This window comes from Tauraco erythrolophus, chromosome 21, assembly GCF_009769465.1.
Source record: "Tauraco erythrolophus isolate bTauEry1 chromosome 21, bTauEry1.pri, whole genome shotgun sequence".
Taxonomy (NCBI): domain Eukaryota; kingdom Metazoa; phylum Chordata; class Aves; order Musophagiformes; family Musophagidae; genus Tauraco; species Tauraco erythrolophus.
Genome location: NC_141485.1, coordinates 6,144,622 through 6,167,808, shown reverse-complemented (window position 1 = coordinate 6,167,808; position 23,187 = coordinate 6,144,622). Strand labels below are relative to the sequence as shown.

Genomic DNA, 23,187 nt, shown 5'->3' with positions numbered 1-23,187 from the left:
TCGGAAAGCCCAGCTCCTCAGAAACTACTTTTCTCTGGCCACTCCTGCAGCACCAACAGCACTTGACAAACACAGACTGCTGTTCTCAAAGTAGCAAATTACAATTTTATGGACCGTGAATGGGTTTTAAAAACTTTTTAGAGAGCTGAATTAATAGCTTTTCTCTCTCTGATGTCTCCCCCAGGATCCTGGCACATGCTACTTGGGATAAGGTTTAAAGGAACACTTCCCTCTGGGAAAGGCCATTCAGTCCAGTCCGTGTCCCCTGCTGTCACTGCAAATAAGTCAGTAACATTCCTGGACCATTTACTGGAAACCAAAGAATACCAGAATTGCCACTATCTCCTCTTCTTACCAGGCAGAGCTCTCGGTTTTTTCTGCAGTGAAACGTCTCTACCTAAAGATTGTGTAACCCACACAGCAAATGTCTTAGCCGATTTTCAGATTGAGTTTCAGATTACTGACTAGAAAGACAACGCTGGGAAACTGGAGCAACGTGCACAGATGTGTACTCAGTACATGATGGCTCTGGCCAGAGCCATCTGCTACCGCAACTGAAGATGTATTAAAGAGTTTAAAAGTACCTATGACAAAGAGATATAAATTCACAGTTGCATTTAGGCACATTTAAACATAAGGAGAATTTTTTAAAGTTTTTACACTGTTCCTTCTCTTTAGACTCCTTTAATTAAGAAGTATACAAATCCAGGTAGAAAATATTCTGAAGCAAAACACACAGAATGGCTGTTCATTCCAATACTGAAAACTGAAATTATTCTTAGAAAAGCACTGTGTCTTGCTTTGCTATTTACATCTACCATGTCAAACCAGAAATACTCAGCTCATGGGTTTTCCATTTCCTCACATACAAGCCCTGAACCTGGGTCAATAAAAGTCACAAGTTAACAGAATATTCAGTTCCTCAAGATATTAATAACAGGCCGTTAATATGTCTACCACTGAATTTTTGATGTGTGAACCTTCCTCTAGCATTCAGGGCATGAATCCAGTGACAACACGAACAATCAATATCGAAGAGGATCCAAATACTCTTTTCAAAGCTGTTCCCTTTCCTTTGTAGTTTGAAAGCGCTTCCAGAATTCTGATAGAACAAATATGGCTGGGCCAAACACCAACTGTAAGTCACGCCAACTTTGGTACACTGAAGTATTTCTGCAGGAAATACACTTTAATAATTTTCTAAATGCCCAGTCACTTAATATTTCGTTGCTACTAAGTTCATCCTAGTGAGAGAAAACTGTTTGCAACACAGCTACAGTCACTCCAATGCAGAAGCCTCATTTTTTTGCACCAGCATTTCTCAGTTCAGAGCAACGGTGACTGAAGCCGGTTACCGTGTCACCAACACTACAAGAAGGGAAGAGAGAATAAAAACCAGGCTTACAGTCTTGCGTTCTCCATTGCGACTAACCACGCGGATGATTTCTCCTGTAGGAATACGTTCGATTTGCAGTTCCATCTTTCCAAGGTAAGTCAGTAAATCTCTCTGTTCTTTACGGATAGTTCTGATCTCAAAGCACAGCAGCAGAGTTCTCCAAGTAGCCTGGGAGAAGACCTGGACTAACTGCAATCTTTGGTTCGGAGCCCTGTTGTGAGAGGAAGAGACGAACCTCTGTATTTATACTAAGGGTAGGTGTGAGCTGAAACAACAATTAAGTTCAAGACTAGTTTCCACTAGTTACAATGTGTCAAGACACTTCCAAGAAGCTGAAATTTATGTTGGTGTTTATTGCCACAAACTTTGTTGATGTTCCACTTTAGTCCCAGCGGACTTAGAACAGTCAAGCTGCTGCGGATGCCGTTTCATAGGTATTAGCACGAAACAATCATACAGTCGACTTCACAAATCTACCCAGAGATTTGATGTAGAAAAGATTCTTAATCTTTGTCTCTGAGATACTTGGTTTAGAGACAGAGCAATAGAAAATATTGATTGCTCCCACAGTAACTACAGGAAGTTCTTCCAATTACTGCAGAACTAAATCTTTACTAATTGAGACCTTGAGTAGCTAATTAATCACGCAAAGGAAATTAACTTGCACATGTTGCTGCACAAAAATTCCTATTATGAGAAAAATAATCTGGTGAACACTGGTTTAAGTGCAATTACAGAGCTTTACTACAGCCACGTCACCCATTAATGCAGTATCCAGACCTATGACCCCCCCGAGCAGATGCAGATACCCTGCCAATGACTGGGGAAAAAAAAGACCAGTCTAAATATGAGGTGTTTTAAGATTTGCTGTTAAGGGACGATTCCTTCTGTCTTCTTGGAATAGCTAAATTTGAATGTTCAGCTCTACTACAAACCAATTCCAGATGATAGCACTTGTCAAAAAAGCTACCTAGACGTTAAGATTAACAAGTGCCTGGCCATTTAAAAGCAGACAAAGAGAACGCCACTCTGTTCAGTAACTGAAAAAAATGGTCTGTCACTGTTCTGGGTTTTGTATCTGGAATTATTCTGATACTTCCATTAGCTGTTATAGACAAGATTGTTCCAGCCCAACAATTGTTTTCTTGACCACTTACTTCCCAGTATAATGTTCTACTGCAAAAGAGATTTTATCACATTTAGAAGAACCATCACTGTCACTTCCCCAAACAAAACCACTCTACTCAGTAATATGAAGCAACACCTGCCTTATCTTATCTACTCTTCCTATATAGAGAAATTACAAAGATTAGTAGCCTGGTAGGTAAGGACTGTTTAACTGGAATGATTTCTGTGACACAGACACCAGAATTATATGAAAAAAAAAACTTCTGAAAATAGGCTAGAAGTAAGTGAGAACAACAGGAAAAAAAAAAAGAGAAGGATAAAGAAAGTAGAAAGAGGCTGAAGAAAAAATAATATACAAAAAAAGGAAAACAAAATAGAAGAGGGAAAAGAACATGGTGTGGTCTCTGCCAAGAGCAAGCAGTCCACTTTAAAACCACAGTTACAGTAAAGCTCCTACTTGATAACCATGCTGAAGCATTCCCTGCTGGGGCCGATGTTTGTACTGGATAACTGTCAGTTTCAAACAAAGTATGGTTAACAGGTTAAAATGTTTGCTCTTGTATTTTTCTTCTTTTTGTGGTACTAATAAATGCTTACTGAATTTTTCCCACACCTCTGCATTTCCTCTCGCCAGTTTGCATTCCCAGATCTCCTACTTCCTTTGACTTCACTGTCTTCCTCCAGTGATTCTTCCAAGCTCCAAAAGCTCCCACATAGATTCCCTTGCTACTTTCTAGATTGCACGTGTGAGATGTTCTTTTAATTGCAGAGTCCTTGAAAGGGGAAGATGACAGTTCCACAGTGAGGTGAGACGTACACACACACAGACATGACTTTTCTTAAGCTGAAGCAATTGAACCAAGTTCAGTACAGTTCCTAGATCCGTTTCCAGAGTAACTCCACGCATACCACCTGCCGAATCTGTGTGGTAAGGGCCATGGCCTTTGCTGAGCAAAGCAGCCACACACGGAACAGCTCCCTCTGCACTGCTGTACACTACGCGACTCGATATTTGAGCTTGTGCCTGAAGAAAGAGAGTTAAAGATCACAGAATAGTTTGGGTTGGAAGGGACCTCAAAGATCATCTAGTTCCAATCCCCCTGCCTCCACCACACCAGGTTGCCCAAAGCCTCATCAAGCTGTGCCTACAGACAAGTGGCCTCCAATGCTTCCATCTTTACACAAAAATCTTGGTATGAAGAAAAAACAGGTATAAGGAAACTAGGACATTATCTGCTTAATGCAGGAGTATAAAGTTAAACACCACTGGTATTCATGCCGTGAGGAGTACCAGGAACTTTCTGTGGTCGCCGTATCTTGTTATTACAAAAGAAATTGCTTCATTTCAATCACTTTCAAAAAGCGAATCCCTATATCCAAGGACAGAAAGGGCCATTCCTGTTAGTAACGTAGAACTCTCAAAAAAGATATAATTTCCTCTCTCAAGGAAAACCTAATTCAAGCTTTGTTCAACTGGCCTTTCCACTGCAGTATATTAATAAAGACAAGTTCATCTGAGTGTCACTTAATGTCCAAGAGCAGAGAAGGAAGTAGTGGCAGTAGGAACAATAGTCTTTATCAGAACGTATTTTTAGGGTCTAACAAACACGCAAGACATCTTAGAAATATTTCCTGTTTACACAGAGCTGTACTATCTATGTGCAATGATACACTGCACATCCTGAGGTTAGCTAGGAATCAGAAATATATGGAAGTTAAATAAGGCTATACTGGACACAACATTCCTTGGTAGACATATTTCCTATTTTAAAATAAATTCTCCTACAGCAGAGAATTAACAAAAAGTTACCCTTAGATGGAAATGATTTGATAACAAATTTGTTACAATTTGACACAAAATTTGAAATATTAAGTACAATGTAGCAGATCTTTCACAAAGACATCTCAAATCACACAGTGAAAAAATTACTGCGAAAAACTGAAATTAGAAGAACCTGTTCTTAAAAATGAAGAAAGCAATTTAAGTGGCTTTTTACAAGGAAAATATCAAAACCTCCTCAATGGGGGAGGGGGGACAGAAAATCCAAAACAGAAGTCCATTTAATGCTGGATTCATTTAAATAGAAAAAAAAATTATTCTGCTTTGTCTAAAAGATTGCCCTTGCCCTTCTTTTGCAGTCCAAAGCCCTGTCACCTGTGTTATGACTGACGTATTTCCATTCTAAAACACTGTTGTATCTGCACATTAACCATGACCAAAGTTTCTGGGAGAAAGGCCACCATTCACAGATTAATCCTCCTCACCCGAACCACTGTGTTCGTTCTCAAATTAACAGAAGCCATGTAGGACACTTCACTGCCAGGATTTATTTTAGTGGTACACGAAAAGAAAACAAATGAGTATAAAAACACTTCCAGTGATTATAACATCCAATTAAAGGTGTTTTAAGAAAGAGAAATTTCATCAGAAATTGCACCATTACAGGTCATGGAATAGTTTGAAAAGCTACCATAGGTAACAGTCGTAAACAAAGTGCTACCGTGTGCATAATGCTTAGGAAGGAAGTAAACAGCTCTGTGCAGCATACTACTAACACACAAGCAGATTCCATCGCAGCTGCTGGGGGTGTTTTCAGTGAAGTCCTGTGGCTCAAGGGATTAGTTTACACCACGCAGCTTCTGTGTCCAGTGACTGAGAGGGTTATCAGCTCTCTGGAGTTCCTCGCCCCCGTAAAGCAGCGGTATGGCTCCCCTTCTGAGCTGCTCATGAACAGCAGATGCACCCTGATCAGAAGAAACTGGATCTTGGTCCACAGTAAAGCGACAGCTGTGGCGTGGAATTCAAAGACCACTGTTCTTTGAGCTCTCCACAGACTCTCCTTGCATGGAGTATGGCAATACAGTTACACAGTAAAATCAGAAACAGAGTACAGCTCGGGAACTGCAAGCTCTTTGCAGTTCGGTAGGGATTTGTCCGGTGCCCTAATTGCCACAAAGTCATACATCTGAAAGATTTAGTGCAAAACAAAGTCTTGTAAGACTGGTACAAATTTGAAAACTGTTTCTAATCTTGTTCCAAAGTGTAATAGGAATGTACAAACTGTAAATCTCAAGGCAGTTTTAATCCATGCAATGAACACAGTATCCTCTGAACCTGCGCTCCCTACTTACAACTGGAAACAGTTCCCAACACCAAGCATGAGGCTGAGACACAACTAAATAAAATTTACACAGGCTAGGTGCTCTTAAACCCCACACTGCAACTATCTAACCAGTTAACTATGTTATAGTTTCCACAGTACACAAAGATGTCCAGATCCCAGAAGATTTTATATAGTTCATGATATAAGCAAGTAACTGCAAACCAAATGTGATATCAAGGTCTTAACTTTCTATCTCAAAAGAATTCTGAAAAAACTAAGGCTTTGAGAAAAAGAGCAAAAAAGAATCCATTCAGTTCTGAAGCAATATTCCAGCATAAGCACACCAACATCCTTTGCTTTGCTCTTCCACTTGAGCCAGATTTTCTCTTTTCCATCCGTAACCAGCATGACAGTGACCAGTAACTAACTCTACTCACCACACACAGCAGGTAGCTCGAAGCTGTGTATCTAGAACATGGGAGACTCACAAGTGCTCTTTGCTGGCACTGCAGTCTGCGATACTGTGGAATGTTGGTGCCTCTTCCAATTCTTCCAAAGATCTCCACTTCTTCATCAAGAAACAAAACCATTTCTGAAGCTAACTACCTTTCAGGTTTTTAAAGGTACACGAATTTTCTTACTACGTCTCCACCCTCAAATGCACAGCATGCATCAAGGTCTAAGCACCTCTAGAAAAACAGAAATTGTGCAGACCGATTGCTATAAATTGAAGTGATTTACGATTTTGGTAGCGAAGATTATGCCCTAAGAAAGAACTTCTTCCACTGACATTCCCCATTTATGACTCACGTCATTTCTGTAGTAAGTGTAGCAATTATGTAGCAGGATGGTATGAGGAAGTACTCTGAATATTGCTTTAGCTTTCTAAATCCAATAGGACCACAGAAAACAGTTGAGATTAGTATCATGATCATTAGCTCTCTGCCAACAAATGCTTCATAAACTATGGTCTGCTCACCTACGCTAAAGCATTGCTCAATGTAAGGAATTTCTTTCAGAAATTGTGGGATCCTGGTTAACTCTGAGCCAGGGACTAGCATAAAAGTGGGTTTATTTTACTTTTCTAAATCAAGAGGGAGAAACACAATAGGCAAATTACTAAATTGTTTTATAAAAGAAGAATTCAAAAAAATCAGGAAAAGTGTGTTTTGATAAATGTATCTCAATCATGAAAAATTAAAAATGGAAAATCCTACAGTTATCAGTAAGGCATAAAGAAAAGGGATCTACTATCAAAGGAGACTTTATACACTCCAAAGATTTTCTTTTCATGTGACTTGTTGCCACATTTGTTTCCCAAAAGGTAATTAGCTTATATCTGAAAGTCAAATAAAATTTTACAACAAGCTGACTAGCTGTATCTAATAAATAATTTTTAAATAACTTCATTGAAACTCAAAATTTGGAAATCAACAATTAAGTGGTTACAGCATAGTAAATATTGTATCGTAAATAAAATATCCTCTACAAAAAAGGAACAAGCCTAAAAATCTTTTACAGATCGCAACTTACTTGGGTTAAATCATCGTATTAGAAATGACTATCACCTTAAACCACACAGCATTCATTAGGTGCTATTTTTACCGTTTTTATCCAGTGCAAGAGTTACTCTCCTCCTAACAATAAAAATATCTGTTTCCACAATAAATTATCTAAGAGCTTACAAAGTTTCTGAACAATCCTACCTGTCTTACTTGCACTGTCTTACTCCATCTTCTAAGAGTAAAAGCTTATAATCACTAAGACATAAAGAATCATCTGACTCCTGAATCAGGACCACTAAATGCCCTTTCTGCCTTCAGAACTCATTATGCGATTCCAGATTGTCAGGTTTCTGCATCCAATCGTTCTCCTCCTGTGTCACATCCTTTTCTATTAATGTTCTGTGAGGCTGAATCTAGAAGAAACACAGTAGTTAAAATTAACACATTCGGAAACACTGCATTGCTTTATACTATCAACACATCATTATATAAAGATGTCTTACATACAATTTTCTCAGTTTCTAGCAAGTAAGTGATGCATCTATGCAGCAATTAGGAAATTAAAAAAAAAAATCTAGAAAAACCACTAAACTGGTATCAAAACATTAAGGGTCACACAAAAAGAAAGGCATATAGTGTGCTGCACTCAGGTACAACTGACAACCATCCTGCAGAGTTTGTGGTAGACATTAAGCTCAGAGACAACAGAAATACCAGACTCTGCAATGTTTCTCACCAATATTGGAAGAAAAATATGAACAGCAGCACTAAGATATACCAGCCAGTCAAGTAACTTTCATTACTGTATCCCCTAAGGAAATGGAATGTCACAGTCTTCTAAAGATGCAGAACTTCTGTTTCAACCATTCCATAACACATTAGCACAGCCATGACGGCACATAAAATTATGCACAGCCAACATGATTTTGGCAAAAAAGTGCTCGTGTAGAAGAAGCAATGCTTGGTCGCTTCATCTAGTCTGTGCAGGTTAAGTCATTCTTTCAGAAACTAAATGAAAAAGCCTGTAAGAAAAATAACTTGAGTTCCAGTTTTCCTACCTTTCCCAAATTCAAATGACTAAATATACAGGAAACACTTCTGTGCAACTCTCCCACAGAACGGAGCACTAAGAGCTCTCTTACAATTTGTCAGAAATTTGGCAGCATTTAAGTTGAATTGAGTTCTCACCTTTACAGAAACTAGGGACCTAACATGACAGAGTCTGAGTTCCAAAAATGAAAGCTGAGAGAGAGAAACCTGTCTTATTTCATTACAACAACATGTTGCAAAAATAGTTACTCAGCGTCTTTTAGGATATCAGCAAATTCTTTTACTGGATGTTGGCCAGCACATATCCTTTTTGCAATTACTCCTGCTGCCAGCTCCCCCAGGATTAATACAGCTGCACACACCTATGCTTGGATGCATGTGAAAGCAAAAGAAATAAAAATCACATCAACGTTAATCAAAGCTTCCAAATGTATTACCTGAAAAGGCTGGCTGATGCCAACTACTGACTGCAAATTATTGCTGTAATAACAAAGCAAAAATTCTCCTCCCATATCAGGTATTTCTGCAGCACTCATGTAAACCTGTCAACAAGAACAAGAACAGGCAATGGGCTTACAAAAAAGCAGTCTCTGCCATTCAGGACGCCACCAAAATCGGTATTTACTATTTATAAGCACGTTTTTAAGTGTAAGCTAAAAAGGATGAGGACAGAAATAACTCATGAAACCATCTGAAAACTAACTCAGGGAGGAAAAGGGAATATCCTTCACCATGCTGGCAAGCTAACTTGGTTCTGCAAGAAGTGAGAATAAACTCAGAGCTGTTGCAAGGGAAGCAACAAGGCCACAGAGCAGCAAGGAGGGAGATGAACTGCCTCCTGGAGGCAACAGCAGGACTCCGTGGTGTACTGTCCTAAAGATCCTGAAGTTCCTAAACTCCAGCCCACAGTATCCTGCTAAAACAACACTCACAGTGCTTAGATTTTTAAGCTTAGTGATAGGAAAGCATGATATCAGAGAAATTTTGAGATTCAGAATATAATACAATAATATAATACAACTTGGGCTCTTGTTTTAAACCGGTCACTAACTTACAAAATCTCTAACAAGAAATAACTGCTCTCCATTCTTGTCTGGAAAATCTCATCCATCCTTGCACCACTGTGTCTCTAGAATTAAATTTGAATTTCTGTTTGTTCAGATAAATACCTCTGGAAACAGATTGTTTGTATTCAAAGTAAGTTTCGTTTGTTTGTTTGAAATCATTTCAGGTAATCACTGCTAGAAAGCTATGTAATAGCCGTTTTTAAAGAAGGACCAAAACACTCAATAGCCAAAAGAAAGAAAAGCCCAAGTAACCCTAATCTGTAGTTGTATCAGATACCTGGAACTAATTGTGAGAGTAATATCAGGTACTTAAAACCATGATGAAAATCACACAATAAGTATTTAGGACAACTTTGAAAACCAGATGAAAAAATGTCCAGTTACTTATTTAAGTGGCAGAAACAGACCCAAATATAAAATGACAGTAGTTTTTAGGACAATGAAAAGCCACTACAGGAATAAATTGCTTTTTCATCACCTCCCTTAAGCAATATGATCACCCCTGCGAAGGTATGCTAGACTACCTGAAAATTAATACGAATTAGGAAGAGGGGTTTTAGACAGTAACATCGCTCCAACTAGCTCCGACTGGGAAAGAGGATAGAGAACCCGTAAAAGGAAGGGGATATAGAACAAACAGACCCTGAGTGCTACTCTACAGGAAACTACATTAGAAAGAAGTATAATTGGCTTACTTGTTTACTGTCTTTATTAGAAGAAACTTCATCATCTTCTACCCAAGCATAAGTAACATAGTCATTCACGTGCCTGAAAGTCACCTGCAAAGAAAGATGCAAACCATCAGCCTTCGGAGGGAAACAAAAAACATACTACAGGAAAAATCCAAAGTTGTGAGAGACATGTTTACTACTTCACAGAAGTAATTAAACCACTTCACTGTTAGGATCAGAACACTTTCGGGGCATGTGCACATCTTTAGTTTCTGAGAGGGTGCAACCGCTCTGTTCTCTCACCCTTCCACTCACTTTATTTATTTTTGTTCTTTCTTTGCTGTGCAAATCTTTTGAACTGCACACCTGAGGAGAGGACAGTTCCTTTTCACAGCTTCTGTACCATTTTACTTAAATCATAGAATCATAGAATTATAGAATCACAGAATAGTTTGGGTTGGAAGGGACCTCAAGGATCATCTCATTCCAACCCCCCTGCCATGGGCAAGGACACCCTCCACCACACCAGGTTGCCCAAAGCCCCATCCAACCTGGCCTTGAACACTTCCAGGGAAGGGGCATCTACAGCTTCTCTGGGCAACCTGTTCCAGTGCCTCACCACCCTCTGAGTGAAAAATTTCTTCCTTAGATCTAATTTAAATCACTACATTATCTTAGCAGAGAATTTAAAGGGTGCAAAAGAGCTCACATGCTACACAACGAAACTGTCAGCATACAGAAACTAGCAGCAATGAAGGATACACAAGTATTTCAGAGAGTTCTGCACCAGCAAGAATTGCAATGTCCTATGACAGAAGACTATTCACCACCTTTATTAAGAGTACAGAGCCATGATGCAGTTACATTACCTTGAAGAGTCCAATCCAGTCCCAAGCACTGCTTGGGAATTCAGGCACTGCAGAATAGCTGATTAGAACATCATGTTCCGCACTCCACTCACCCTCAGGACTCAGTGTGACCAAAGGATCCGATAAAAGAGGCTTCAACTAGGTAAAAGAACAGAATTTGAAGTACGTCAAGTCTGTCATTCTTTCAGTTATTCTTTCCAGGTTATTCTCTGCCACATTTGCTGTGGGACTCAACTGAATGGAAATAACCTGAAAGCAATTTGCTGCCTTCACTATAACTAGAACGAAACACAGAGATTATGACTTACAAAGTTTAGGAAAACAGCTTCTGTAAGGCAAGACTTAGTAAAACAAACTTTTTCTTAACAACGTAACAGGGACAGTACCTCAAGCCCAAAAGTTCCTGTAACAGGTTTGTGGTCGCTGATGCCATAGCTCATGTGACTGATATAGTTATTCAAAGTAACAGAAATTGTTTGTTCTTCTTCAGAGAATTCACCTTCTTTTGATGCATGCTGGCAGAGACTTTTCACTCTCCAAAGAATTCTATCAGTCCATGCTGGCTTTCTTTTCTTCTCACTGCAAAAGTGTAAGATAAAAGGGAAATGAGAAGAAAAACAGTTGCCAAAAGCTAAGAATACTGTGCAAAATCTACACAAAGTTAAAAGACTGTCAAGATATTATATTAATAAAAGAAGGCAATCACATCCAAGCTTCATTTTACAGCTCTGTTCAGTATGTTTTACCACCAAGGGTTCCTTAATTTAAACTCAACTCCATTTACCACAGATAAATTTCATAGGTTTCTGAGAGAAGTAAAATGAAGGGGAGAAGGGCATTTCCATGGGTTAGCTTCATATGGGAAATGATACTTTCTCCTAAAACACTCCATAAAAACATGCAAGAACTTTGAGATAATACAGCAACTGCCCCAAGCTTCAAATGTATAATTATTCTGAGAAAAGGGGCATAAATTTAAGGAAGACGTAGGAAGAGTCTGAATGATGTTTGAAATTATTCAAAACGTTTGAGAACAAGTTTCTTTTAACGACTAAAAACGGACAAACTTAGGTAGCTCATACTAATCACAGGTGACACAGCAATTATTTAAAGTTCCTGTAATTTGTACTAGCCTGTATTTCAAGTCTGCAAGCTATTGCTGTCTCATAACAAAAGGCTTTAAAATTCCATCATCAAGAAAGCTGCATCTGCAACTTGCAACTGTGCAATACATCAAACTGCAGTCGTAACACAGAGTTTCCTTTTATACCAGAGCAATAACAACAGAAGAGCCTTTCGTGGTTCTCTCTGTAGTGGGAGGAAGACTTAACAGCAACTCTCTGTAAGGATGTATCACTTCAAATTGAAATGGAGAAAAGATCATACCCTATGGAAGAGGAATTAGAATGGACTGGATTGAATTATAAAAGTTAATGAGCAGGACGTGTAAGTAAAACTGTCAGTTTAATAACTGAATATCAAAATCATCATGAACTTGAAATGCCATTTAGTTCAATATTCAACACACTTTTGTTTTACCCCTTCCCATATACGTCTGGCTCACCTTTAATAAGGTGGAAAGATGTTAAATGGCTAAGGGGCCATATCCCACTTACTCCAGCAATTACATAAACCGACAGCAATCTTTACGAGCTGCCATATGTCTGCTCTGCTGTGCAAGCAAACACCAAAAGAACAGCTTTAAGCTAATTCACTATTTTACAGAAAATGCCATATTAGATGGCAAACAAAACCTCAAAAGCCACACTGAAAAAGTATCAAAGATGACAAAATACTGTGTGCTTCATACAAAGCACACTTTTCAAGAGCACTTGCCTTGAGGTCTACTGATCATCCTCCACTCCACAAAAATATCTGCTAGCTTTAACAGAATGCACACAGTATGCATAAGCATACTTTTTGTTCTTCAAATGAGCCAATACAGACCATTAGGCTATGAATCATTCCTAGAATGCCTAGGCATGGATTATTTTACGTGTTTTTTGTCAACTAGATTTACTGCTAGTCCCATTTTACCTCTCCGCACTCAATTAGGGAGCAAAATGTCTTTGGATCCAAATGAATAAACTTCCAATATTCAGTGCAACAGCAGAGTAGATAACATGACAGCTTTCAGACAGGTTCAGAAAACTCCTGAAGAAAATCAGCTGTCATCTGATTTTCAAATATTTCACAAAAATCAAATCAAAAGCTCCGGAAGGAGCATTGCTTTGATTCTGAAATATTTACAGATCTATGAAATCCAGAAAGTTCTCTTCTTACTTAAACCAAAACAGGGACTTCTGCTCTCTGGAAGTAAAAAAAAAGATCAGTACAAAACCCCTGTTTAGACAGGAACTTAGTCTTATGTTTTAACAGAAGGATAATACTTAATAACAAATTTTAGTGTCAGAAAAAAGTTTGGAAACTTAAGTTACACCATTTTCAACTTCAAACAATTTATAAAGACACATTCACATTTATTTTCAAATACCAGCTGTATCAAATGAAATGCTTAAATAGAGAAGGAAAACAAAAATTGCAGACAATTACTCTTTTGCTCATTTCTGACAACTAATGGGCACTTTAAAGAATAAAAAAGACATAGCTTGAACAAGCGCTGGTTTATTCTGTTAATCTAGTCTTTCCAAAAAAAAAGGTGGGTTGTTTCACTACTTCCCTCATGCAATCAGCAGACTCAGGCTTCTTCAGCCAGAAATACTCATTTATTCAGATCTGACCACTGAATGAGCCTAAGAGCACAGTGCAAGAGCCTCAGTTAATCAGTACGTTCAGGAAATTCGGGTTTGCTTACTCAAGCACCATATTCACTCTACTATTCCATGTCTAACCTCATCTTCCTATGCTTTTACCTTGTATCATATACATCCGAATAAAGGTCGAACTTGTAGGTGGGTTTAAACTGCAGAGGACCCTCTATGAATTCCTGAAGAAATGCCTCCTTCTTTTTTGCCATATTTAACTGCAGAAATAAAAAGTAACTTTTAAAGACTAGGTTTAAAAATCACAGCTTAAAGGGCAATTGCAAAAGGAGCTGAGAAAGCATCTTCTAAGAAAAAATTCAGAAGTGCCTCTTCGTTACTGCCAGAACTTGAGATGATCTGTTTAAATGTTTTGTAGCAATTCTACTCAAATAAATTTCATATAAGCTTCTCCTAAAAATAATTATTAGGAGAAGAAAAAAGGAGAAGAAATTAAGGTGAGGAACAATTCACAAGCCCTGAAGTTCAAAGAAAGCTTCAGTCATGACCATTGCAAACGAGTAAGAAACTGAAGAAAAGCAGAAGAAGGTTGCAATGAATTGGGGCTTATGAGTGAGGAGTGAGAGAGCGAACTGCTAGATCTGTTCCACCTTGCGACCACTCTGAATTCGTGTTCTTCAACAGAAATTAGAAAGTCAAGAGGCAATGTTAACTACCGTGTTGTGTCTGTACGCACTAAAACCAAACAAAATTTTAAGACAGCATACCTGGTCCTTTTCCCACAGCAGATTGTAACGCTTGTTATTTATTGATTCCCGGACAAAGTGTATGCCATAATCTGCTATCCGGAAGTTTAGATCTCCAAACCAGAAAAGAATGCTGAGAAAAGAAAAAAAAGGCAAAAACCAAGGAAGATTTATAGGAATCCATTAACACGAGGGAAGAATATAAGCCATTACGCTAATTAGGTGCTCTAATCACTTATATTACTTAATCTAAACAGCTTAAACACAAACATTACGAAGTTATAGATAAGCTTACACAGGGATAACCTGCTGCTGAACAAAAAACAAAAAGGAATTGAAACAGTAATTTAAGTCCCTTGCATTCCTGACGCTTGCTCGTTACTGCCTAGGTATTCACTTATCCTGAGTCTCCTAATGACTTGCATCTCTATTAGAGACAGATTTAGAATTAAATTTTAACAGCAGGTAAAATAATTCACAGAATTAATGACCCCTAAACTAGTTGGTTATGTTAATGCACTAAGGCAGAGCTCTGGTTCAGTGCCTTGGGAAAGCAAGGATACATACTGGGTGTTCTATAGTTATTGGGAAAGTTGTTGTTACGAAGCACTGGAGTGTATCATCAGCAATGTTTTAAACAACTGGAAAGCTGTCTTTTCAAGTAAATTAACTTCTCTCTGAAAATCCCTACTTATAACGTTTTGTTCAGGGGTGGATACCCCAAACTTGACTTTAAGGAAACAAAATTTTTATTTTAATGCTGTTTGTAATTTCTTCTTAGAAGACATAGGTGGTTTGGTACATGCCCACGCACATAATCAAGAAAATGAATCACATTAAATTAAAATATCAAACACTTATACTAATGTAAGAAATGCAATGATTTTGAAACTCGTGTGTCATATGTTTTTATCTAATTTTAATGAACTCATTAACAATTAAAGTGATATTACATATCTATTCCAGATTTAACTGTCCTGGCAGTTTTGTGGGTATAAAAAATAAATAAATTACCAAACTAAAATGTTCTCAACTCTGCTTTAAATGGTTCTCTTACCATCTTTAGACTAGCACAGGCAAACAATGGAACATACAAATAATTCCTGCAGAATTAAGGAACAAGAGCTCAATTAGTGGCCCAAATCAGGTTCAGTTTGGTTTGGCTTAGTTTTTTTGGAGAGACGCCCAATGGAAGTGTAATTCCTATAGCTACAGAAATCATCAATCAAGGTTTTAAAGGCTGAGCAGCTCTCAGCCAGATACTGAAACTTCAACAGAACAAAAACAATGGATGAAAACTCCAATACCAAAACTCTTCAGTGCATGAGTTTACCATATGGCCAGGTTGGATGAGGCTTTGAGCAACCTGGTGTAGTGGAGGGTGTCCCTGCCCATGGCAGGGGGGTTGGAACGAGATGATCTTTGAGGTCCCTTCCAACCCAAACCATTCTGTGATTCTATGATTCTATATAACAGACAAAAATTATACAGACAGAATAGGATCTGAACAACTCACTCATGATCCAAGGTACTTGGAATATTTTCTCCTTCAAACTGCATTTCCAGAATCTTCTCAAAGTCATCCAGTCGCTGCTCTGTGTTCTCAATGTGAGCTGGCAAGTGGCAGTTCATGAAACAAATTGTATGACCATAGAGGGACATGCGAGCAGTGACTCCTCCTTTGTTCCCCTGGTATGGAAGATTAACAATGAGCTCTGAAACTAGTCAACACCTGCAAATCTAACTATTAACACCATTTATACATTTTTAAATCTTGCTATTTAATACAATTTTTTCCTACAGAAGTTGTTGTATATCAGCTAATAAACTGGTAAAAGTATGGTCTGTGCTGGGCACTTGCATACAAGGTTCAAACAAGCGAGTCTCGCTGCTTGTCAGTTCAGTAATTTTTACATAACCATATATTCTCTTCAGTTTAGTAATCTTTAAGTAAATCACATATCCCCTCTCCCACCGTGAACCCGTTCAGGGGCACACACCATAAGCACACGTAACCAAGGCAATCAAGTCTCAGATACCTCCTTACCCAGTATCCATACAGGCCTGTGCGAGTGTAGTGGGTGTGAATGTCCCGTACGAAAGGGAGGTGGACGTGCTTCACAAAGATCAGAAGCAGCAAACCCTGCATGCGAACGGAGGAGAGCTGGAAGAGACACGGAAGAGGGCACAGTCATTTCCAGGCAGGTGTTTGGAATTCCTTGGGTCTACTTCACAGGAGCTTTTTAGGTGAAGAACACCACAGCAGAAGTCATGCAATTCCCTTGCCAAGCCTGGCTTCATTAGCGTGACACGGAAAATACAGACGCAGTTCAGTGCTGTAAAGAATATACTCTGGGTAGGCTTGCTCATGAAGAATTTTTGATGAATCTCTCAACTAATTAACATCAGTGTATCACATTAAAAATCAGACTTGACCTCCAAACATGTGTATTTCCCCAAACATCTTTAAAGACCTTTCTTCTGCCTCACCAGCCTCGTTTCTATCTTTAAGCATCCTCTTCATGAAGAACCAAATCCCTGATTTTTGATCTGTAATCTTAACAGCACACACCTACAAGTCCTCCAACAGAAGCAAGTTTTTCACACTGAAACATCATTCGGCATATAACTGCTCACTCTAAATGCCATTAATTGCCTAGAAAGCACAGCAGCTACTCTAGGCATTTGCAAAAACGATGAGCTGCAAATGGCAGTAACTCCTGCCTGCAATGCCTGTAAAAATTAATTTACTGAACACTTCCAAAGGAAAAATGCTTAGGGAGCATGTAAGACACTGTTTCAGCTTTAAGATACTGCGGGTTTTTGGTTCGTTTGTTATGTTCTGGGTTTTTTTTGTGGAAACAGTCCAACAAAGATGGTCTTCATTAGAAATTTATGAACTTTACAATGGCATGAGACACAAAAGTAATTTTAAGTACTTGTTTTAATGATAATGATTTAAAATACAGACATTGAAACTCATTAACTGTAGTTCCATTTTATGCTGGATAAATTTAGAGAAAGACTACATTAGAATAAAACCTGATATTAAGAATAACACTGACTACGTAACCCAGGAGAAGTACATAAACTCAGTGCAAAATTTAAAATAGAATTCCTCCTTTCTTTACCTCCACATCGACACAAATTATTTCAGAATATATGTTAATGTTTTCACTGTCCTTGAACCCAATAAAATACTAACCAGTGTACTGGAATGATGGATCGCAATTACTAGATGGTGCATTAATACTTATATCTGATCAGACGTTTGGTGTAACCAGTATGCTCCTTTCCATAATTATGTTCATGAGATACTAAGATCTTTCAGCCCCTTTATTATTTGCTACTTTTCATTCTGCTGTGGACCAGTCCCCAGATATTTCTCACGATCCTTATGAAATCTCTTCTCTCTGCAGGTCTGGAACGTCAAAACACAAGGGATCCCTCTGCTGCTGGAACTAGCACTAGTCCCACCAATACACAGTGCCAAAGATCTTTCATCGAGGGGACGTGATTCTGCTTAAGGTGAAAGAATTGACTAACCCCAACCAACTTCACAATCTGAACAGGGACCCTGTTACTGAAGGGACAGAATGCCTCAAGGGTGACAACTACACGTCTACGTTCAGCCTCGTCACAGGTCAGGAAAGAAGAGGTAACTGTTCCTCTCCTCCTCAGCCAACTTCCCAGATAAGTCCTAGCATAAGCTCTCCTCGCTGCCTGTTTTGATTTTGAGCTGGCCTGACAGTCCTCTCCCATTATTAGAGCTAATCAAGTCCTGCTGAAAACCATTAGATGGCAGCATCCATTCATTAGTGTGCCCAAAGTGCCACATTTACAAATTAGAATTCAAATCAACCATGCACACCACTAGGAATTCTTTTTAACTGTCTGTATGCAGGGCCTGAATGTCAGCCCACAGCCAGATTTTGAACGTTTATCAGCAATGACTTACACTAGAATGAAGATGGGTTTTTTTCCCTTCTTATAATTCCCAATGGGTCGTTTTGTTTAATTACAGTTAAAAAAAAGGCACAACCACTGACTCTGATCAGCATGCAGATAATACAATCATGTCAGCAAAATCACCCTGAAATAATGCTTGATTTAGAAAACCAATACAACACTCAAAAGGCTTTTAATATCTCTTTATTAGAGAAATTCAGGATATCCTCCTGTGTTTACTGTTCATATTATTAAAATAGCTAGCACTTTAGCTGACCTCATGCCCCAAATATTACCAAAAATCTTGTAATTTAAACTACCATACAATGTTCTAGGCCTTCAATTAAAAATAAAGTCCACAGAAAAATATATATACCCACTAAAACTCTGTTTTACACATACGCAATTTATTTTCACCTGCAAACAAGTTGGGGGAAAAAAAAGAAAAAGAAACCTTACCAATCTTAATGAAAATCACTGCCATTGCTGGGGATATTTACAGCGAAAGCAGGTACTTAAGCAGACTACATTAGAAGCATCACAATATAGTTCCCCAATATTGCACAGAGCAAAAAAATTTTCTACAAACAAGAGAGAAATAGAGATATTGTGGCCACAGGAAATATGCTGTTGAGTGTAAGTTGTCATCACATTTCATTGTAAATAATCATCATTACTCTGTTCCTTGAGAATCTGTTCTTACTGTGACACTATTTTTCTAATCTATGGTTCTGCAGCACTTACACAGGCCATGGCCAGTATATGTGAACAACTTCTTGCTGTTTGTCATCCAAGTTGCAAAAGCATCAAAACCGCCCAACTATTCCAAATGAGAAATGAAAAACGGCATGAATTTGACTATTTTTACTGATAAAATTAAGGACGTTATTATTAAAAAAGAAAATTAAAATTGCCTTTATCAGCAAACCAGGAAAACACCAGTGTGATGAAGAATCACTTCTAACCTAAATGTACCTATGGAAGTGACTGACACCTGCAAAAAACACCATCGACTTATCTTTTACAGAGAGCTTAAGGGAAAGAAAAATCTGAAAAGAGCTGGGGAAGATATTGTCCTTCCCTGCTGTGGCAATTAAGAGATGTAAACAATTACCTTGATATAACCCAATGGAGACAATACAGCCATGAAAAAAATGCTCCATGGATCATCAAATGCCAAGTCAGACAGAAAATTTGTGATTCTTGAGTTCACCTCCTGTAAGCTGAATACATCAAGATTAGTCACACTGCATCACCTGGTTTTGACAGAATCCATATAACCTTTTGAGAACACACACAACACCCTAACAGACCTCTCTCTCTCACCAAAAATACCCCTAAAGTTTGTTAGTTTCTCACTTACAGTTTAACACATCCGCAGGTCTAACACACCTAACACTGAGAAACGCAAAATGCAGTTAAAGGAGCTTATATATGCCTGAAGACAGAGTTTAAGACAATGCCAGACTCAAGACACGTTATGATAAATAACCTGACTGTCAGGTCTTTAAAACACGATGGCAGATTGTGCCTAATAAACTTTCACTGATTTCTTTAAAATATGCTGAATTTTGAGTAACTTTCATATTAAAACGAATATGCCTCTACATGCCAACAAACAAAACAGCAGCCAAAAACTTTTTGTGTATTTAGAAAAAAGGTATTCTGTATTTTGTCACAAAGCAGCAGCAGAAAGGAGGAAAGATCCTCTTGCTGGAAATTATCTCGAAGTCACTAACTAGTCTTCACCTTGTTAGCAATGATGTTAAACCACCTCAGTTTATTATCAGGCAGTGATTCTCGGAACAGGCAGGAAGCTGTTGAGACTCAGTAGTTTTGCAATAAGCTTAGAAGGCAAGTTCTCTGGCATATACTTACCCTATAACATACATATCCATAGTTGGGCCCAGTGAGTCGAGCTGAAGTAAACTAGTGACATCGGGAGGTGGAGAAGCTGTGCCCACGTTCCAGGTAACTAAGTGTAGTCTACAAACAAAACAAAAATCACACAAAACCAATGCTAAAATTGAAACATGAACAGGTGAGCAACCCTAAGAGCATCTAATTTCCCCACAGAACTTCAATCTACAGAAAACAAAGACTTTCTGTCGCTTTTCATCAATCAGAAATCTATTTATTAGCTAGCCTTAAAAAGGACAGACCAACAACACAAAACCAATCAACTAGACGGAACAAAACCTGAATTCTTGCCACTTATCCTTCAGCTTTTTCCCCCAGATGAGGAAAGCTTCATCTAGAGTGCGAGACACTTCTTCGTGGATTTCATCATCGGAGCTGATGTCCTCTACACACGCCATCAGCTGGGCTACCCGCTGCCGGAGCTGCAAGCGGCCGCTGGACCCCGTGCTGCTGAAACTGGCAGAGCGGCTGCGCAAGTTGTGCAGGCTTTCTAACTCGTTTAGGGAGAGGGCTGCTGAATCCTGAAATGCATCTTCGCTGCTGAACGATGCCATTTGCTCAGAAGGAAAGAAAAACTACACTCTGAAGGATCAGCCCATTAAAATCCTAAGTATAACAGAAAGAGATGGCTAAGGGTCTTCCAGAGCAAGCGTTCACTCGTGAGAAATCCAGCATTGCTTCTAACGCAAAAGGACAGATGTAGATGCAGCAACGTCGAAAAAAACTGTAGTGTTACCACCACACTCCAGGGGTTGTTACAAAAGCTGGAATCACGCCCTACCTCACACAGTGAACTGTTTCTTCATAATAGATTTAATGTGGTTAATTCTATAAGCTCAAGATCTAAAAGATTTGTTGATTTGAATCAATCATGTGCCTCCATCCGTAGGCCAGCAGAAATACAATCTCCAGCTCCGAAACATACAAATACACAGTTCTGACCCAAACCAAGAAAACTCACTGCTTCTCTCGAGCCGTCAGAAACATTCACGTGCCACAGGACTTGTCTGTTTTTTTCTAAGATGGTAATTTCTATATCAGAGCTTCCAAAAAAGAATTCACCTTACCATCAGTCTTGTTACATGCCAAGACAGACTAAAAAAATTTTAAGCTCTTAATTTTCCATCCATCTTAGGGTCCTATAAGTAGCCTATAAACACTGATAGATAGTTAAATAACGAATCCCACCAATATGCCCATTATTAGGGCAATATTTTTATCCCCCCCATCAACTGCCTGCTCAAGGTGACACATAATGTATTTGGAAGAGCTGAAAAGTGACCTTGCAAACCAGATGAATTCAACGATCCATAATGATCTCTCATCAATAGTTTATTTTTGTAAGATTACACTCAAGTCAGCCAAAAGCTATTCTAGAACAAATTTATAGGGAAATAATAATAATAATAATAACAACAACAACAATAATAATGAAGTATGTATGCTGCAGATCTGATTCTGCCATCAAAGCGATATATCACTTTGGAGCTCTCTCCGGCTACTAATTTCATAAGACAATTATCTGATTAAACACAACTGAAATAATACTGAAGTAATCAGTCATTCCTGACAGAAATTAAATTCCTCAAAGTGCCCAGTATCCACACTACTGGTAAGAACACAGGAAAGACTGCAGTGCTAGAATTTACATCCAAAGAAAAAATACTTGTCAAACTTTCAAGAACATCCTTAATAATTCAGTTTCACTGTAGGTTATGACTACGTCTACAGGAAAAACTTAATAGCGAGGAACATACACACACCTGCAAAGCAAATAACCTACAGCATCAGGCAAGCCCAACGGTCTGCTGATGCTCCCGAATCATGCAAGGCCATGCAAGTACTGCCCGCAGGAAGGAGGGCAGGCCAGACAGATCCCAATTTTCGTCTGATGCCACAAAGACAGCCTTCACCACAGGCAGGAGGACACTGCTCGAACCATTCTGGAAGCTTTCAGCACCAGCAGAGTAGACTCAAGCCTGCTTTCTGCAAACACATTCCTAAATACAAGCAAACTAAGGAAAACATTATTCAGTGTCGCCGACTCAGTGTCGCCGACTGCTGAAACGATTTAATAACGGAGAATTTTTTAGGGTCCTAGTGTTTACAATATTGCTTTAAGGTGACTTTTCAGAGCACTGAGCACACCTCAGCGTGGTTGGTTTTAATTTTTCACGCTCCAGCCAGCTACTCCACAACCCTTTAAGCAGATTTCTCCGGCAGACCGAGCCCACACCGTGCGACACCGCAGCTTATCGCGACAGAAGGCACAACACGGAGACGCAACACGAAAACACAGTAAAAGGGGAAGCCAAAGGTTTGTTCAAGCTCCTTCCTCCTCACGGCAAGCGGGGAATCCGAGGCACCGGGCGCACTAACGGCTGGATCTCGCCCTCATTAAACCTAAGTAGGTCCCTGCAAAGTCCTCGGGGCCCCAACAATGCTCAATGGCGTCCCCCGAACGCCTCCGGCGCTTTCGCATCGGAAAATCGGCTTTTCTTCTCTACTCCATGCGACTACGTAACGTCGCCAATTAGTGTAACTCCCTGTTAATCAGCAGAAACACCAGTTTCGCTAATTCTCCGCTAATTACGTAACGACTTAGCTACTTTTCTCCCGCCCTCGGCCCCACGCCTCACGCCGCGCCGCCCCTCACCGCTCACCTCAGCTCCTTGGCGGCGCCGCGCCGCGCCGGGCCCGCAGGTTCCATCTCCCCGCCGCCGCCAGGAGAATTCCAGTCAGGGAGCGGGAAGGGGACGGCGGAGGCCCCGGCTTCCCCCGCGGCCTCCTCGCTCCCCCTCTCCGCGGCGACGCGCCCGCCGCCGGCAGCGCTCCGTGTGAAGGGGGCGGGACGGCGGCGGCGGGAGGGCGGCGGCGCCGCCAGGCGCGCGGGAGGACCGCGGCGGCGCGTGCAGCCGTTGCACCCCCCCCCCCCACCCGCGGATGCACCGAACCCCCAAAACCCCGCAGCACCCACAACAAAGGAGGCGGGAGGCGTAAAGCTCTGTCTAGTGTTTTATTCGAGTTCGTTTCCAATAGGCCTGTATTGGAAGGTTGAGG

General features: G+C 39.7%; 1 protein-coding gene across 3 annotated transcripts; it reads right to left on the bottom strand.

The window, feature by feature from the left end:
* Positions 1-4,790: 4,790 nt before the first annotated feature.
* Positions 4,791-22,899, bottom strand: INPP5K (inositol polyphosphate-5-phosphatase K). 3 transcript variants are annotated; one of them, XM_086624640.1, is made up of 13 exons: positions 22,791-22,899; positions 20,086-20,193; positions 19,322-19,430; positions 16,307-16,423; positions 15,776-15,948; positions 14,281-14,392; positions 13,664-13,773; positions 13,074-13,100; positions 11,177-11,369; positions 10,791-10,928; positions 9,946-10,029; positions 8,621-8,725; positions 4,791-7,546 (listed from the first exon to the last, which is right to left on the bottom strand). In XM_086624640.1, exons 1-13 carry the CDS (start codon positions 22,835-22,837, stop codon positions 7,448-7,450), a joined length of 1,422 nt encoding a protein of 473 aa, XP_086480766.1. In that variant the 5' UTR covers positions 22,838-22,899; the 3' UTR covers positions 4,791-7,447. The 3 variants fall into 3 exon arrangements, with proteins under 3 accessions (XP_086480766.1, XP_086480765.1, XP_086480767.1); XM_086624639.1 differs by lacking the exon at positions 22,791-22,899 and adding an exon at positions 20,407-20,909; XM_086624641.1 differs by lacking the exon at positions 13,074-13,100.
* Positions 22,900-23,187: the final 288 nt, after the last annotated feature.